We start from the raw sequence: 18373 nt of genomic DNA, 5'->3' as shown, positions 1-18373 counted from the left end.
GAGATAGATAGATATGAGATAGATAGATATGAGACAGATAGATATGAGATAGATAGATATGAGATAGATAGATATGAGAGAGATAGATAGATATGAGATAGATAGATAGATAGATAGATAGATATGAGATAGATAGATATGAGAGAGATAGATAGATATGAGATAGATAGATAGATATGAGATAGATAGATATGAGATAGATAGATAGATATGAGACAGATAGATATGAGATAGATAGATAGATATGAGATAGATAGATATGAGAGAGATAGATAGATATGAGATAGATAGATAGATAGATATGAGATAGATAGATATGAGATAGATAGATATGAGATAGATAGATATGAGAGAGATAGATAGATATTAGATAGATAGATATGAGAGAGATAGATAGATATGAGAGAGATAGATAAATATGAGAGAGATAGATAGATATGAGATAGATAGATAGATATGAGACAGATAGATATGAGATAGATAGATATGAGATAGATAGATATGAGATAGATATGAGAGAGATAGATATGAGATAGATAGATAGATATGACATAGATAGATAGATATGACATAGATAGATAGATATGAGATAGATATATATGAGATAGATAGATAGCTAGATACATATGAGATAGATAGATAGATATGAGATAGATAGATATGAGATAGATAGATAGATATGCGTTAGATAGATATGAGATAGATAGATAGATATGAGAGAGATAGATAGATATGAGAGAGAGATAGATTTGAGATAATAGATATGAGATAGATAGATAGATATGAGATAGATAGATAGATAGTTAGATAGATATGAGATAGATAGATATGAGATAGATAGATATGAGACAGATAGATATGAGATAGATAGATAGATAGATATGGGATAGATAGATATGAGACAGATAGATATGAGATAGATAGATATGAGATAGATAGATATGAGACAGATAGATATGAGATAGATAGATATGAGATAGATAGATATGAGATAGATAGATAGATATGAGATAGATAGATATGAGACAGATAGATATGAGATAGATAGATAGATAGATATGAGATAGATAGATATGAGACAGATAGATATGAGATAGATAGATATGAGATAGATAGATAGATATGAGACAGATAGATATGAGATAGATAGATAGATATGAGACAGATAGATATGAGATAGATAGATATGAGATAGATAGATAGATATGAGACAGATAGATATGAGATAGATAGATAGATATGAGATAGATAGATATGAGATAGATAGATAGATATGAGATAGATAGATATGAGATAGATAGATATGAGATAGATATGAGAGATAGATAGATAGATAGATAGATATGAGATAGATAGATATGAGATAGATAGATATGAGATAGATATGAGAGATAGATAGATAGATAGATAGATAGAGATAGATAGATAGATAGATATGATATGAGATAGATAGATATGAGATAGATAGATATGAGATAGATAGATATGAGATAGATATGAGAGATAGATAGATAGATAGAGATAGATAGATAGATAGATATGATATGAGATAGATAGATATGATATGATATAGAAAGATATATGAGATAGATATGAGATAGATAGATATGAGATAGATAGATAGATAGATATGGGATAGATAGATATGAGACAGATAGATATGAGATAGATAGATATGAGATAGATAGATATGAGATAGATAGATAGATATGAGACAGATAGATATGAGATAGATAGATATGAGATAGATAGATATGAGATAGATAGATATGAGATAGATAGATAGATAGATAGATAGATATGAGATAGATAGATATGAGACAGATAGATATGAGATAGATAGATATGAGATAGATAGATAGATATGAGACAGATAGATATGAGATAGATAGATATGAGATAGATAGATAGATATGAGACAGATAGATATGAGATAGATAGATATGAGATAGATAGATAGATATGAGACAGATAGATATGAGATAGATAGATATGAGATAGATATGAGATAGATAGATAGATATGAGATAGATAGATATGAGATAGATAGATATGAGATAGATATGAGAGATAGATAGATAGATAGATAGATATGAGATAGATAGATAGATAGATAGATATGAGATAGATAGATATGAGATAGATAGATATGAGATAGATATGAGAGATAGATAGATAGATATGATATGAGATAGATAGATATGAGATAGATAGATATGAGATAGATAGATATGAGATAGATATGAGAGATAGATAGATAGATAGATAGAGATAGATAGATATGATATGAGATAGATAGATATGATATGATATAGAAAGATATATGAGATAGATATGAGATAGATAGATATGAGATAGATAGATATGAGATAGATAGATATGAGAGATAGATAGATATGAGATAGATAGATATGAGAGAGATATGAGAGATAGATAGATAGATATGAGATAGATAGATAGATATGAGATAGATAGATATGAGATAGATAGATATGAGAGATAGATAGATATGAGATAGATAGATATGAGAGAGATATGAGAGATAGATAGATAGATATGAGATAGATAGATAGATATGAGATAGATAGATATGAGATAGATAGATATGAGAGATAGATAGATAGATAGAGATAGATAGATAGATATGATATGAGATAGATAGATATGAGATAGATAGATATGAGATAGATATGAGAGATAGATAGATAGATAGAGATAGATAGATAGATATGAGATAGATAGATATGATATGATATAGAAAGATATATGAGATAGATATGAGATAGATAGATAGATAGATAGAGATAGATAGATAGATATGAGATAGATAGATATGATATGATATAGAAAGATATATGAGATAGATATGAGATAGATAGATATGAGATAGATAGATAGCCTACCCTATCCTATGACTCAGCAGATGTATCAGATTCTCTCTCCTCATTGCCATATTTTCCTGACCCTCCACGTCACAGGCTGGGGACCTTTGTGTGTATGACAATATAACCCAGGGATACTGTAATAATGGCATGTGCTGATCATGTCTCTCCTCAGGGTGAAGCTGTATGAGGGTGTAGACTTGGTGGCCGATTCTGGGGTGGTGATAGACAGCACCATGCGAGGAGGGCGGCTCGGGGTCTTCTGCTTCTCTCAGGAAAACATCATCTGGTCCAACTTGCAGTACAGGTGTAATGGTGAGTGTGAGCAAGGGTAACATTCAGTATGAGCAGGCATAGCTGTGAGGGTGAGTAAAGGTACTGAGTATGAGCAGGTATAGCTGTGAGGGTGAGTAAAGGTACTGAGTATGAGCAGGCATAGCTGTGAGAGAGAGTAAAGGTACTGAGTATGAGCAGGTATAGCTGTGAGGGTGAGTAATGGTACTGAGTATGAGCAGGCATAGCTGTGAGGGTGAGTAAAGGTACTGAGTATGAGCAGGTATAGCTGTGAGGGTGAGAAAAGGTACTGAGTATGAGCAGGTATAGCTGTGAGAGTGAGTAATGGTACTGAGTATGAGCAGGCATAGCTGTGAGGGTGAGTAAAGGTACTGAGTATGAGCAGGTATAGCTGTGAGGGTGAGTAAAGGTACTGAGTATGAGCAGGTATAGCTGTGAGGGTGAGTAAAGGTACTGAGTATGAGCAGGTATAGCTGTGAGAGTGAGTAAAGGTACTGAGTATGAGCAGGTATAGCTGTGAGGGTGAGTAAAGGTACTGAGTATGAGCAGGCATAGCTGTGAGAGTGAGTAAAGGTACTGAGTATGAGCAGGTATAGCTGTGAGGGTGAGTAAAGGTACTGAGTATGAGCAGGTATAGCTGTGAGGGTGAGTAAAGGTACTGAGTATGAGCAGGTATAGCTGTGAGGGTGAGTAAAGGTACTGAGTATGAGCAGGTATAGCTGTGAGGGTGAGTAAAGGTACTGAGTATGAGCAGGTATAGCTGTGAGGGTGAGTAAAGGTACTGAGTATGAGCAGGTATAGCTGTGAGGGTGAGTAAAGGTACTGAGTATGAGCAGGTATAGCTGTGAGAGTGAGTAAAGGTACTGAGTATGAGCAGGTATAGCTGTGAGGGTGAGTAAAGGTACTGAGTATGAGCAGGCATAGCTGTGAGAGTGAGTAAAGGTACTGAGTATGAGCAGGTATAGCTGTGAGGGTGAGTAAAGGTACTGAGTATGAGCAGGCATAGCTGTGAGGGTGAGTAAAGGTACTGAGTATGAGCAGGTATAGCTGTGAGAGTAAGTAAAGGTACTGAGTATGAGCAGGCATAGCTGTGAGGGTGAGTAAAGGTACTGAGTATGAGCAGGTATAGCTGTGAGGGTGAGTAAAGGTACTGAGTATGAGCAGGTATAGCTGTGAGAGTGAGTAAAGGTACTGAGTATGAGCAGGTATAGCTGTGAGGGTGAGTAAAGGTACTGAGTATGAGCAGGCATAGCTGTGAGAGTGAGTAAAGGTACTGAGTATGAGCAGGTATAGCTGTGAGGGTGAGTAAAGGTACTGAGTATGAGCAGGCATAGCTGTGAGGGTGAGTAAAGGTACTGAGTATGAGCAGGTATAGCTGTGAGAGTAAGTAAAGGTACTGAGTATGAGCAGGCATAGCTGTGAGGGTGAGTAAAGGTACTGAGTATGAGCAGGTATAGCTGTGAGGGTGAGTAAAGGTACTGAGTATGAGCAGGTATAGCTGTGAGAGTGAGTAAAGGTACTGAGTATGAGCAGGTATAGCTGTGAGGGTGAGTAAAGGTACTGAGTATGAGCAGGCATAGCTGTGAGAGTGAGTAAAGGTACTGAGTATGAGCAGGTATAGCTGTGAGGGTGAGTAAAGGTACTGAGTATGAGCAGGCATAGCTGTGAGGGTGAGTAAAGGTACTGAGTATGAGCAGGTATAGCTGTGAGAGTAAGTAAAGGTACTGAGTATGAGCAGGCATAGCTGTGAGGGTGAGTAAAGGTACTGATTATGAACAGGCATAGCTGTGAGGGTGAGTAAAGGTACTGAGTATGAGCAGGTATAGCTGTGAGAGTGAGTAAAGGTACTGAGTATGAGCAGGTATAGCTGTGAGAGTGAGTAAAGGTACTGAGTATGAGCAGGTATAGCTGTGAGAGTGAGTAAAGGTACTGAGTATGAGCAGGCATAGCTGTGAGAGTGAGTAAAGGTACTGAGTATGAGCAGGTATAGCTGTGAGAGTGAGAAAAGGTACTGAGTATGAGCAGGCATAGCTGTGAGAGTGAGTAAAGGTACTGAGTATGAGCAGGTATAGCTGTGAGGGTGAGTAAAGGTACTGAGTATGAGCAGGCATAGCTGTGAGAGAGAGTAAAGGTACTGAGTATGAGCAGGTATAGCTGTGAGAGTGAGAAAAGGTACTGAGTATGAGCAGGTATAGCTGTGAGGGTGAGTAAAGGTACTGAGTATGAGCAGGTATAGCTGTGAGGGTGAGTAAAGGTACTGAGTATGAGCAGGCATAGCTGTGAGGGTGAGTAAAGGTACTGAGTATGAGCAGGTATAGCTGTGAGGGTGAGTAAAGGTACTGAGTATGAGCAGGTATAGCTGTGAGGGTGAGTAAAGGTACTGAGTATGAGCAGGTATAGCTGTGAGGGTGAGTAAAGGTACTGAGTATGAGCAGGTATAGCTGTGAGGGTGAGTAAAGGTACTGAGTATGAGCAGGTATAGCTGTGAGGGTGAGTAAAGGTACTGAGTATGAGCAGGTATAGCTGTGAGGGTGAGTAAAGGTACTGAGTATGAGCAGGTATAGCTGTGAGGGTGAGTAAAGGTACTGAGTATGAGCAGGTATAGCTGTGAGAGTGAGTAAAGGTACTGAGTATGAGCAGGTATAGCTGTGAGGGTGAGTAAAGGTACTGAGTATGAGCAGGCATAGCTGTGAGAGTGAGTAAAGGTACTGAGTATGAGCAGGTATAGCTGTGAGGGTGAGTAAAGGTACTGAGTATGAGCAGGTATAGCTGTGAGGGTGAGTAAAGGTACTGAGTATGAGCAGGTATAGCTGTGAGGGTGAGTAAAGGTACTGAGTATGAGCAGGTATAGCTGTGAGGGTGAGTAAAGGTACTGAGTATGAGCAGGTATAGCTGTGAGGGTGAGTAAAGGTACTGAGTATGAGCAGGTATAGCTGTGAGGGTGAGTAAAGGTACTGAGTATGAGCAGGTATAGCTGTGAGAGTGAGTAAAGGTACTGAGTATGAGCAGGTATAGCTGTGAGGGTGAGTAAAGGTACTGAGTATGAGCAGGCATAGCTGTGAGAGTGAGTAAAGGTACTGAGTATGAGCAGGTATAGCTGTGAGGGTGAGTAAAGGTACTGAGTATGAGCAGGCATAGCTGTGAGGGTGAGTAAAGGTACTGAGTATGAGCAGGTATAGCTGTGAGAGTAAGTAAAGGTACTGAGTATGAGCAGGCATAGCTGTGAGGGTGAGTAAAGGTACTGAGTATGAGCAGGTATAGCTGTGAGGGTGAGTAAAGGTACTGAGTATGAGCAGGTATAGCTGTGAGAGTGAGTAAAGGTACTGAGTATGAGCAGGTATAGCTGTGAGGGTGAGTAAAGGTACTGAGTATGAGCAGGCATAGCTGTGAGAGTGAGTAAAGGTACTGAGTATGAGCAGGTATAGCTGTGAGGGTGAGTAAAGGTACTGAGTATGAGCAGGCATAGCTGTGAGGGTGAGTAAAGGTACTGAGTATGAGCAGGTATAGCTGTGAGAGTAAGTAAAGGTACTGAGTATGAGCAGGCATAGCTGTGAGGGTGAGTAAAGGTACTGAGTATGAGCAGGTATAGCTGTGAGGGTGAGTAAAGGTACTGAGTATGAGCAGGTATAGCTGTGAGAGTGAGTAAAGGTACTGAGTATGAGCAGGTATAGCTGTGAGGGTGAGTAAAGGTACTGAGTATGAGCAGGCATAGCTGTGAGAGTGAGTAAAGGTACTGAGTATGAGCAGGTATAGCTGTGAGGGTGAGTAAAGGTACTGAGTATGAGCAGGCATAGCTGTGAGGGTGAGTAAAGGTACTGAGTATGAGCAGGTATAGCTGTGAGAGTGAGTAAAGGTACTGAGTATGAGCAGGTATAGCTGTGAGAGTGAGTAAAGGTACTGAGTATGAGCAGGTATAGCTGTGAGAGTGAGTAAAGGTACTGATTATGAACAGGCATAGCTGTGAGGGTGAGTAAAGGTACTGAGTATGAGCAGGTATAGCTGTGAGAGTGAGTAAAGGTACTGAGTATGAGCAGGTATAGCTGTGAGAGTGAGTAAAGGTACTGAGTATGAGCAGGTATAGCTGTGAGAGTGAGTAAAGGTACTGAGTATGAGCAGGCATAGCTGTGAGAGTGAGTAAAGGTACTGAGTATGAGCAGGCATAGCTGTGAGAGTGAGTAAAGGTACTGAGTATGAGCAGGTATAGCTGTGAGAGTGAGAAAAGGTACTGAGTATGAGCAGGCATAGCTGTGAGAGTGAGTAAAGGTACTGAGTATGAGCAGGTATAGCTGTGAGGGTGAGTAAAGGTACTGAGTATGAGCAGGCATAGCTGTGAGGGTGAGTAAAGGTACTGAGTATGAGCAGGTATAGCTGTGAGGGTGAGTAAAGGTACTGAGTATGAGCAGGTATAGCTGTGAGGGTGAGTAAAGGTACTGAGTATGAGCAGGTATAGCTGTGAGGGTGAGTAAAGGTACTGAGTATGAGCAGGTATAGCTGTGAGGGTGAGTAAAGGTACTGAGTATGAGCAGGTATAGCTGTGAGGGTGAGTAAAGGTACTGAGTATGAGCAGGTATAGCTGTGAGGGTGAGTAAAGGTACTGAGTATGAGCAGGTATAGCTGTGAGGGTGAGTAAAGGTACTGAGTATGAGCAGGTATAGCTGTGAGAGTGAGTAAAGGTACTGAGTATGAGCAGGTATAGCTGTGAGGGTGAGTAAAGGTACTGAGTATGAGCAGGCATAGCTGTGAGAGTGAGTAAAGGTACTGAGTATGAGCAGGTATAGCTGTGAGGGTGAGTAAAGGTACTGAGTATGAGCAGGTATAGCTGTGAGGGTGAGCAAAGGTACTGAGTATGAGCAGGTATAGCTGTGAGGGTGAGTAAAGGTACTGAGTATGAGCAGGTATAGCTGTGAGGGTGAGTAAAGGTACTGAGTATGAGCAGGTATAGCTGTGAGGGTGAGTAAAGGTACTGAGTATGAGCAGGTATAGCTGTGAGGGTGAGTAAAGGTACTGAGTATGAGCAGGTATAGCTGTGAGAGTGAGTAAAGGTACTGAGTATGAGCAGGTATAGCTGTGAGGGTGAGTAAAGGTACTGAGTATGAGCAGGCATAGCTGTGAGAGTGAGTAAAGGTACTGAGTATGAGCAGGTATAGCTGTGAGGGTGAGTAAAGGTACTGAGTATGAGCAGGCATAGCTGTGAGGGTGAGTAAAGGTACTGAGTATGAGCAGGTATAGCTGTGAGAGTAAGTAAAGGTACTGAGTATGAGCAGGCATAGCTGTGAGGGTGAGTAAAGGTACTGAGTATGAGCAGGTATAGCTGTGAGGGTGAGTAAAGGTACTGAGTATGAGCAGGTATAGCTGTGAGAGTGAGTAAAGGTACTGAGTATGAGCAGGTATAGCTGTGAGGGTGAGTAAAGGTACTGAGTATGAGCAGGCATAGCTGTGAGAGTGAGTAAAGGTACTGAGTATGAGCAGGTATAGCTGTGAGGGTGAGTAAAGGTACTGAGTATGAGCAGGCATAGCTGTGAGGGTGAGTAAAGGTACTGAGTATGAGCAGGTATAGCTGTGAGAGTAAGTAAAGGTACTGAGTATGAGCAGGCATAGCTGTGAGGGTGAGTAAAGGTACTGAGTATGAGCAGGTATAGCTGTGAGGGTGAGTAAAGGTACTGAGTATGAGCAGGTATAGCTGTGAGAGTGAGTAAAGGTACTGAGTATGAGCAGGTATAGCTGTGAGGGTGAGTAAAGGTACTGAGTATGAGCAGGCATAGCTGTGAGAGTGAGTAAAGGTACTGAGTATGAGCAGGTATAGCTGTGAGGGTGAGTAAAGGTACTGAGTATGAGCAGGCATAGCTGTGAGGGTGAGTAAAGGTACTGAGTATGAGCAGGTATAGCTGTGAGAGTAAGTAAAGGTACTGAGTATGAGCAGGCATAGCTGTGAGGGTGAGTAAAGGTACTGATTATGAACAGGCATAGCTGTGAGGGTGAGTAAAGGTACTGAGTATGAGCAGGTATAGCTGTGAGAGTGAGCAAAGGTACTGAGTATGAGCAGGTATAGCTGTGAGAGAGAGTAAAGGTACTGAGTATGAGCAGGTATAGCTGTGAGAGTGAGTAAAGGTACTGAGTATGAGCAGGTATAGCTGTGAGAGTGAGTAAAGGTACTGAGTATGAGCAGGTATAGCTGTGAGAGTGAGTAAAGGTACTGAGTATGAGCAGGCATAGCTGTGAGAGTGAGTAAAGGTACTGAGTATGAGCAGGCATAGCTGTGAGAGTGAGTAAAGGTACTGAGTATGAGCAGGTATAGCTGTGAGAGTGAGTAAAGGTACTGAGTATGAGCAGGTATAGCTGTGAGAGTGAGTAAAGGTACTGAGTATGAGCAGGTATAGGTGTGAGGGTGAGTAAAGGTACTGAGTATGAGCAGGCATAGCTGTGAGAGAGAGTAAAGGTACTGAGTATGAGCAGGTATAGCTGTGAGAGTGAGTAAAGGTACTGAGTATGAGCAGGTATAGCTGTGAGAGTGAGTAAAGGTACTGAGTATGAGCAGGTATAGCTGTGAGAGTGAGTAAAGGTACTGAGTATGAGCAGGTATAGCTGTGAGAGTGAGTAAATGTACTGAGTATGAGCAGGTATAGCAGTGAGAGTGAGTAAAGGTACTGAGTATGAGCAGGTATAGCTGTGAGAGTGAGTAAATGTACTGAGTATGAGCAGGTATAGCTGTGAGAGTGAGTAAATGTACTGAGTATGAGCAGGTATAGCTGTGAGAGTGAGTAAAGGTACTGAGTATGAGCAGGTATAGCTGTGAGAGTGAGTAAATGTACTGAGTATGAGCAGGTATAGCTGTGAGAGTGAGTAAATTTACTGAGTATGAGCAGGTATAGCTGTGAGAGTGAGTAAAGGTACTGAGTATGAGCAGGTATAGCTGTGAGAGTGAGTAAATGTACTGAGTATGAGCAGGTATAGCTGTGAGAGTGAGTAAAGGTACTGAGTATGAGCAGGAATAGCTGTGAGAGTGAGTAAAGGTACTGAGTATGAGCAGGCATAGCTGTGAGGGTGAGCAAAGGTACTGAGTATGAGCAGGTATAGCTGTGAGAGTGAGTAAAGGTACTGAGTATGAGCAGGCATAGCTGTGAGAGTGAGTAAAGGTACTGAGTATGAGCAGGCATAGCTGTGAGGGTGAGCAAAGGTACTGAGTATGAGCAGGCATAGCTGTGAGAGTGAGCAAAGGTACTGAGTATGAGCAGGTAGAGTGAGTAAAGGTACTGAGTATGAGAAGGTATAGCTGTGAGGGTGAGTAAAGCTACAGAGTATGAGCAGGAATAGTTGTGAGAGTGAGTAAAGGTACTGAGTATGAGCAGGCATAGCTGTGAGGGTGAGTAAAGGTACTGAGTATGAGCAGGCATAGCTGTGAGAGTGAGTAAAGGTACTGAGTATGAGCAGGCATAGCTGTGAGAGTGAGTAAAGGTACTGAGTATGAGCAGGTATAGCTGTGAGAGTGAGTAAATGTACTGAGTATGAGCAGGTATAGCTGTGAGAGTGAGTAAAGGTACTGAGTATGAGTAGGAATAGCTGTGAGAGTGAGTAAAGGTACTGAGTATGAGCAGGCATAGCTGTGAGGGTGAGCAAAGGTACTGAGTATGAGCAGGTATAGCTGTGAGAGTGAGTAAAGGTACTGAGTATGAGCAGGCATAGCTGTGAGAGTGAGTAAAGGTACTGAGTATGAGCAGGCATAGCTGTGAGGGTGAGCAAAGGTACTGAGTATGAGCAGGTATAGCTGTGAGAGTGAGTAAAGGTACTGAGTATGAGCAGGAATAGTTGTGAGAGTGAGTAAAGGTACTGAGTATGAGCAGGCATAGCTGTGAGGGTGAGTAAAGGTACTGAGTATGAGCAGGCATAGCTGTGAGAGTGAGTAAAGGTACTGAGTATGAGCAGGCATAGCTGTGAGAGAGAGTAAAGGTACTGAGTATGAGCAGGTATAGCTGTGAGGGTGAGTAAAGGTACTGAGTATGAGCAGGCATAGCTGTGAGAGTGAGTAAATGTACTGAGTATGAGCAGGTATAGCTGTGAGAGTGAGTAAAGGTACTGAGTATGAGCAGGTATAGCTGTGAGAGTGAGTAAAGGTACTGAGTATCAGCAGGTATAGCTGTGAGAGTGAGTAAATGTACTGAGTATGAGCAGGCATAGCTGTGAGAGTGAGTAAAGGTACTGAGTATGAGCAGGTATAGCTGTGAGAGTGAGTAAAGGTACTGAGTATGAGCAGGTATAGCTGTGAGGGTGAGTAAAGGTACTGAGTATGAGCAGGCATAGCTGTGAGAGTGAGTAAAGGTACTGAGTATGAGCAGGTATAGCTGTGAGGGTGAGTAAAGGTACTGAGTATGAGCAGGCATAGCTGTGAGGGTGAGTAAAGGTACTGAGTATGAGCAGGTATAGCTGTGAGGGTGAGTAAAGGTACTGAGTATGAGCAGGTATAGCTGTGAGAGTGAGTAAAGGTACTGAGTATGAGCAGGTATAGCTGTGAGGGTGAGTAAAGGTACTGAGTATGAGCAGGCATAGCTGTGAGAGTGAGTAAAGGTACTGAGTATGAGCAGGTATAGCTGTGAGGGTGAGTAAAGGTACTGAGTATGAGCAGGCATAGCTGTGAGGGTGAGTAAAGGTACTGAGTATGAGCAGGTATAGCTGTGAGAGTAAGTAAAGGTACTGAGTATGAGCAGGCATAGCTGTGAGGGTGAGTAAAGGTACTGAGTATGAGCAGGTATAGCTGTGAGGGTGAGTAAAGGTACTGAGTATGAGCAGGTATAGCTGTGAGAGTGAGTAAAGGTACTGAGTATGAGCAGGTATAGCTGTGAGGGTGAGTAAAGGTACTGAGTATGAGCAGGCATAGCTGTGAGAGTGAGTAAAGGTACTGAGTATGAGCAGGTATAGCTGTGAGGGTGAGTAAAGGTACTGAGTATGAGCAGGCATAGCTGTGAGGGTGAGTAAAGGTACTGAGTATGAGCAGGTATAGCTGTGAGAGTAAGTAAAGGTACTGAGTATGAGCAGGTATAGCTGTGAGAGTGAGCAAAGGTACTGAGTATGAGCAGGTATAGCTGTGAGAGAGAGTAAAGGTACTGAGTATGAGCAGGTATAGCTGTGAGAGTGAGTAAAGGTACTGAGTATGAGCAGGTATAGCTGTGAGAGTGAGTAAAGGTACTGAGTATGAGCAGGTATAGCTGTGAGAGTGAGTAAAGGTACTGAGTATGAGCAGGCATAGCTGTGAGAGTGAGTAAAGGTACTGAGTATGAGCAGGCATAGCTGTGAGAGTGAGTAAAGGTACTGAGTATGAGCAGGTATAGCTGTGAGAGTGAGTAAAGGTACTGAGTATGAGCAGGTATAGCTGTGAGAGTGAGTAAAGGTACTGAGTATGAGCAGGTATAGGTGTGAGGGTGAGTATGAGCAGGCATAGCAGTGAGAGTGAGTAAAGGTACTGAGTATGAGCAGGTATAGCTGTGAGAGTGAGTAAATGTACTGAGTATGAGCAGGTATAGCTGTGAGAGTGAGTAAATGTACTGAGTATGAGCAGGTATAGCTGTGAGAGTGAGTAAAGGTACTGAGTATGAGCAGGTATAGCTGTGAGAGTGAGTAAATGTACTGAGTATGAGCAGGTATAGCTGTGAGAGTGAGTAAATGTACTGAGTATGAGCAGGTATAGCTGTGAGAGTGAGTAAAGGTACTGAGTATGAGCAGGTATAGCTGTGAGAGTGAGTAAATGTACTGAGTATGAGCAGGTATAGCTGTGAGAGTGAGTAAAGGTACTGAGTATGAGCAGGAATAGCTGTGAGAGTGAGTAAAGGTACTGAGTATGAGCAGGCATAGCTGTGAGGGTGAGCAAAGGTACTGAGTATGAGCAGGTATAGCTGTGAGAGTGAGTAAAGGTACTGAGTATGAGCAGGCATAGCTGTGAGAGTGAGTAAAGGTACTGAGTATGAGCAGGCATAGCTGTGAGGGTGAGCAAAGGTACTGAGTATGAGCAGGCATAGCTGTGAGAGTGAGCAAAGGTACTGAGTATGAGCAGGTAGAGTGAGTAAAGGTACTGAGTATGAGAAGGTATAGCTGTGAGGGTGAGTAAAGCTACAGAGTATGAGCAGGAATAGTTGTGAGAGTGAGTAAAGGTACTGAGTATGAGCAGGCATAGCTGTGAGGGTGAGTAAAGGTACTGAGTATGAGCAGGCATAGCTGTGAGAGTGAGTAAAGGTACTGAGTATGAGCAGGCATAGCTGTGAGAGTGAGTAAAGGTACTGAGTATGAGCAGGTATAGCTGTGAGAGTGAGTAAATGTACTGAGTATGAGCAGGTATAGCTGTGAGAGTGAGTAAAGGTACTGAGTATGAGCAGGAATAGCTGTGAGAGTGAGTAAAGGTACTGAGTATGAGCAGGCATAGCTGTGAGGGTGAGCAAAGGTACTGAGTATGAGCAGGTATAGCTGTGAGAGTGAGTAAAGGTACTGAGTATGAGCAGGCATAGCTGTGAGAGTGAGTAAAGGTACTGAGTATGAGCAGGCATAGCTGTGAGGGTGAGCAAAGGTACTGAGTATGAGCAGGTATAGCTGTGAGAGTGAGTAAAGGTACTGAGTATGAGCAGGAATAGTTGTGAGAGTGAGTAAAGGTACTGAGTATGAGCAGGTATAGCTGTGAGAGTGAGTAAAGGTACTGAGTATGAGCAGGCATAGCTGTGAGAGAGAGTAAAGGTACTGAGTATGAGCAGGTATAGCTGTGAGAGTGAGTAAATGTACTGAGTATGAGCAGGTATAGCTGTGAGAGTGAGTAAAGGTACTGAGTATGAGCAGGCATAGCTGTGAGAGTGAGTAAAAGTACTGAGTATGAGCAGGTATAGCTGTGAGAGAGAGTAAAGGTACTGAGTATGAGCAGGTATAGCTGTGAGAGTGAGTAAATGTACTGAGTATGAGCAGGTATAGCTGTGAGAGTGAGTAAAGGTACTGAGTATGAGCAGGTATAGCTGTGAGAGTGAGTAAATGTACTGAGTATGAGCAGGCATAGCTGTGAGAGTGAGTAAAGGTACTGAGTATGAGCAGGTATAGCTGTGAGGGTGAGTAAAGGTACTGAGTATGAGCAGACATAGCTGTGAGAGTGAGTAAAGATACTGAGTATGAGCAGACATAGCTGTGAGGGTGAGTAAAGATACTGAGTATGAGCAGGTATAGTTGTGAGAGTGAGTAAAGGTACTGAGTATAAGCAGGTATAGCTGTGAGGGTGAGTAAAGGTACTGAGTATGAGCAGGCATAGCTGTGAGGGTGAGTAAAGGTACTGAGTATGAGCAGGTATAGCTGTGAGGGTGAGCAAAGGTACTGAGTATGAGCAGGTATAGCTGTGAGGGTGAGTAAAGGTACTGAGTATGAGCAGGCATAGCTGTGAGAGTGAGTAACGGTACAGAGTATGAGCAGGTATAGCTGTGAGAGTGAGTAAAGGTACTGAGTATGAGCAGGTATAGCTGTGAGAGTGAGTAAAGGTACTGAGTATGAGCAGGTATAGCTGTGAGAGTGAGTAAAGGTACTGAGTATGAGCAGGTATAGCTGTGAGGGTGAGTAAAGGTACTGAGTATGAGCAGGCATAGCTGTGAGAGTGAGTAAAGGTACTGAGTATGAGCAGGTATAGCTGTGAGGGTGAGCAAAGGTACTGAGTATGAGCAGGTATAGCTGTGAGGGTGAGCAAAGGTACTGAGTATGAGCAGGTATAGCTGTGAGAGTGAGTAAAGGTACTGAGTATGAGCAGGTATAGCTGTGAGAGTGAGTAAAGGTACTGAGTATGAGCAGGCATAGCTGTGAGAGTGAGTAAAGGTACTGAGTATGAGCAGGCATAGCTGTGAGGGTGAGCAAAGGTACTGAGTATGAGCAGGTATAACTGTGAGAGTGAGTAAAGCTACAGAGTATGAGCAGGAATAGTTGTGAGAGTGAGTAAAGGTACTGAGTATGAGCAGGTATAGCTGTGAGAGTGAGTAAAGGTACTGAGTATGAGCAGGCATAGCTGTGAGAGTGAGTAAAGGTACTGAGTATGAGCAGGCATAGCTGTGAGGGTGAGCAAAGGTACTGAGTATGAGCAGGTATAACTGTGAGAGTGAGTAAAGCTACAGAGTATGAGCAGGAATAGTTGTGAGAGTGAGTAAAGGTACTGAGTATGAGCAGGCATAGCTGTGAGGGTGAGTAAAGGTACTGAGTATGAGCAGGCATAGCTGTGAGAGTGAGTAAAGGTACTGAGTATGAGCAGGCATAGCTGTGAGAGTGAGTAAAGGTACTGAGTATGAGCAGGCATAGCTGTGAGGGTGAGCAAAGGTACTGAGTATGAGCAGGCATAGCTGTGAGAGTGAGTAAAGGTACTGAGTGTGTGCAGGTATAGCTGTGAGAGTGAGTAAAGGTACTGAGTATGAGCAGGTATAGCTGTGAGAGTGAGTAAAGGTACTGACTATGAGCAGGCATAGCTGTGAGAGTGAGTAAAGGTACTGAGTATGAGCAGGCATAGCTGTGAGAGTGAGTAAAGGTACTGAGTATGAGCAGGCATAGCTGTGAGGGTGAGCAAAGGTACTGAGTATGAGCAGGTATAGCTGTGAGAGTGAGTAAAGCTACTGAGTATGAGCAGGCATAGCTGTGAGAGTGAGTAACGGTACTGAGTATGAGCAGGCATAGCTGTGAGAGTGAGTAAAGGTACTGAGTATGAGCAGGCATAGCTGTGAGGGTGAGCAAAGGTACTGAGTATGAGCAGGCATAGCTGTGAGAGTGAGTAAAGGTACTGAGTATGAGCAGGCATAGTTGTGAGAGTGAGTAAAGGTACTGAGTATGAGCAGGCATAGCTGTGAGGGTGAGTAAAGGTACTGAGTATGAGCAGGTATAGCTGTGAGAGTGAGCAAAGGTACTGAGTATGAGCAGGCATAGCTGTGAGAGTGAGTAAAGGTACTGAGTATGAGCAGGTATAGCTGTGAGAGTGATTAAAGATACTGAGTATGAGCAGGCATAGCTGTGAGGGTGAGCAAAGGTACTGAGTGTGTGCAGGTATAGCTGTGAGAGTGAGTAAAGGTACTGAGTATGAGCAGGTATAGCTGTGAGGGTGAGTAAAGGTACTGAGTATGAGCAGGCATAGCTGTGAGGGTGAGCAAAGGTACAGAGTATGAGCAGGTATAGCTGTGAGAGTGAGCAAAGGTACTGAGTATGAGCAGGTATAGCTGTGAGGGTGAGTAAAGGTACTGAGTATGAGCAGGTATAGCTGTGAGAGTGAGCAAAGGTACTGAGTATGAGCAGGTATAGCTGTGAGGGTGAGTAAAGGTACTGAGTATGAGCAGGTATAGCTGTGAGGGTGAGTAAAGGTACTGAGTATGAGCAGGTATAGCTGTGAGAGTGAGTAAAGGTACTGAGTATGAGCAGGTATAGCTGTGAGGGTGAGTAAAGGTACTGAGTATGAGCAGGCATAGCTGTGAGAGTGAGTAAAGGTACTGAGTATGAGCAGGTATAGCTGTGAGGGTGAGTAAAGGTACTGAGTATGAGCAGGCATAGCTGTGAGGGTGAGTAAAGGTACTGAGTATGAGCAGGTATAGCTGTGAGAGTGAGTAAAGGTACTGAGTATGAGCAGGCATAGCTGTGAGAGTAAGTAAAGGTACTGAGTATAAGCAGGCATAGCTGTGAGAGTGAGTAAAGGTACTGAGTATGAGCAGGTATAGCTGTGAGAGTGAGTAAATGTACTGAGTATGAGCAGGTATAGCTGTGAGAGTGAGTAAATGTACTGAGTATGAGCAGGTATAGCTGTGAGAGTGAGTAAATGTACTGAGTATGAGCAGGTATAGCTGTGAGAGTGAGTAAAGGTACTGAGTATGAGCAGGTATAGCTGTGAGAGAGAGTAAAGGTACTGAGTATGAGCAGGTATAGCTGTGAGAGAGAGTAAAGGTACTGAGTATGAGCAGGTATAGCTGTGAGAGTGAGTAAAGGTACTGAGTATGAGCAGGTATAGCTGTGAGAGTGAGTAAATGTACTGAGTATGAGCAGGTACAGCTGTGAGAGTGAGTAAAGGTACTGAGTATGAGCAGGCATAGCTGTGAGAGTGAGTAAATGTACTGAGTATGAGCAGGTATAGCTGTGAGAGTGAGTAAATGTACTGAGTATGAGCAGGTATAGCTGTGAGAGTGAGTAAATGTACTGAGTATGAGCAGGTATAGCTGTGAGAGTGAGTAAAGGTACTGAGTATGAGCAGGTATAGCTGTGAGAGAGAGTAAAGGTAGTGAGTATGAGCAGGTATAGCTGTGAGAGTGAGTAAAGGTACTGAGTATGAGCAGGTATAGCTGTGAGAGTGAGTAAATGTACTGAGTATGAGCAGGTATAGCTGTGAGAGTGAGTAAAGGTACTGAGTATGAGCAGGTATAGCTGTGAGAGAGAGTAAAGGTAGTGAGTATGAGCAGGTATAGCTGTGAGAGTGAGTAAAGGTACTGAGTATGAGCAGGTATAGCTGTGAGAGTGAGTAAATGTACTGAGTATGAGCAGGTATAGCTGTGAGAGTGAGTAAAGGTACTGAGTATGAGCAGGTATAGCTGTGAGAGTGAGTAAAGGTACTGAGAATGAGCAGGCATATAGCTGTGAGGGTGAGTAAAGGTACTGAGTATGAGCAGGCATAGCTGTGAGAGTGAGTAAAGGTACTGAGTATGAGCAGGTATAGCTGTGAGAGTGAGTAAATGTACTGAGTATGAGCAGGTATAGCTGTGAGAGTGAGTAAATGTACTGAGTATGAGCAGGTATAGCTGTGAGAGTGAGTAAAGGTACTGAGTATGAGCAGGAATAGCTGTGAGAGTGAGTAAAGGTACTGAGTATGAGCAGGCATAGCTGTGAGGGTGAGCAAAGGTACTGAGTATGAGCAGGTATAGCTGTGAGAGTGAGTAAAGGTACTGAGTATGAGCAGGCATAGCTGTGAGAGTGAGTAAAGGTACTGAGTATGAGCAGGCATAGCTGTGAGGGTGAGCAAAGGTACTGAGTATGAGCAGGTATAACTGTGAGAGTGAGTAAAGCTACTGAGTATGAGCAGGAATAGTTGTGAGAGTGAGTAAAGGTACTGAGTATGAGCAGGCATAGCTGTGAGAGTGAGTAAAGGTACTGAGTATGAGCAGGTATAGCTGTGAGGGTGAGTAAAGGTACTGAGTATGAGCAGGCATAGCTGTGAGAGTGAGTAAAGGTACTGAGTATGAGCA

At 42.7% G+C, this 18373-nt stretch overlaps 1 protein-coding gene across 3 annotated transcripts in view; it reads left to right on the top strand.

Moving 5' to 3' along the window:
- The window catches only part of THBS3 (thrombospondin 3), an 809978-nt gene that overhangs the window by 708438 nt on the left and 83167 nt on the right, over positions 1-18373 (top strand). For all 3 annotated transcript variants that reach the window (XM_088448476.1, XM_088448475.1, XM_088448477.1), the window contains one exon: positions 3058-3197. In XM_088448476.1, the coding sequence (XP_088304602.1) occupies positions 3058-3197 (140 nt within the window). The remainder of the gene's footprint in view (positions 1-3057; positions 3198-18373) is intronic.

Source organism: Taudactylus pleione, unplaced genomic scaffold, assembly GCF_031769625.1.
Source record: "Taudactylus pleione unplaced genomic scaffold, aTauple2 ptg000455l, whole genome shotgun sequence".
Taxonomy (NCBI): domain Eukaryota; kingdom Metazoa; phylum Chordata; class Amphibia; order Anura; family Myobatrachidae; genus Taudactylus; species Taudactylus pleione.
Note: the sequence above shows the minus strand (reverse complement) of the source record. Positions and strands in the feature narration are given on the sequence as shown.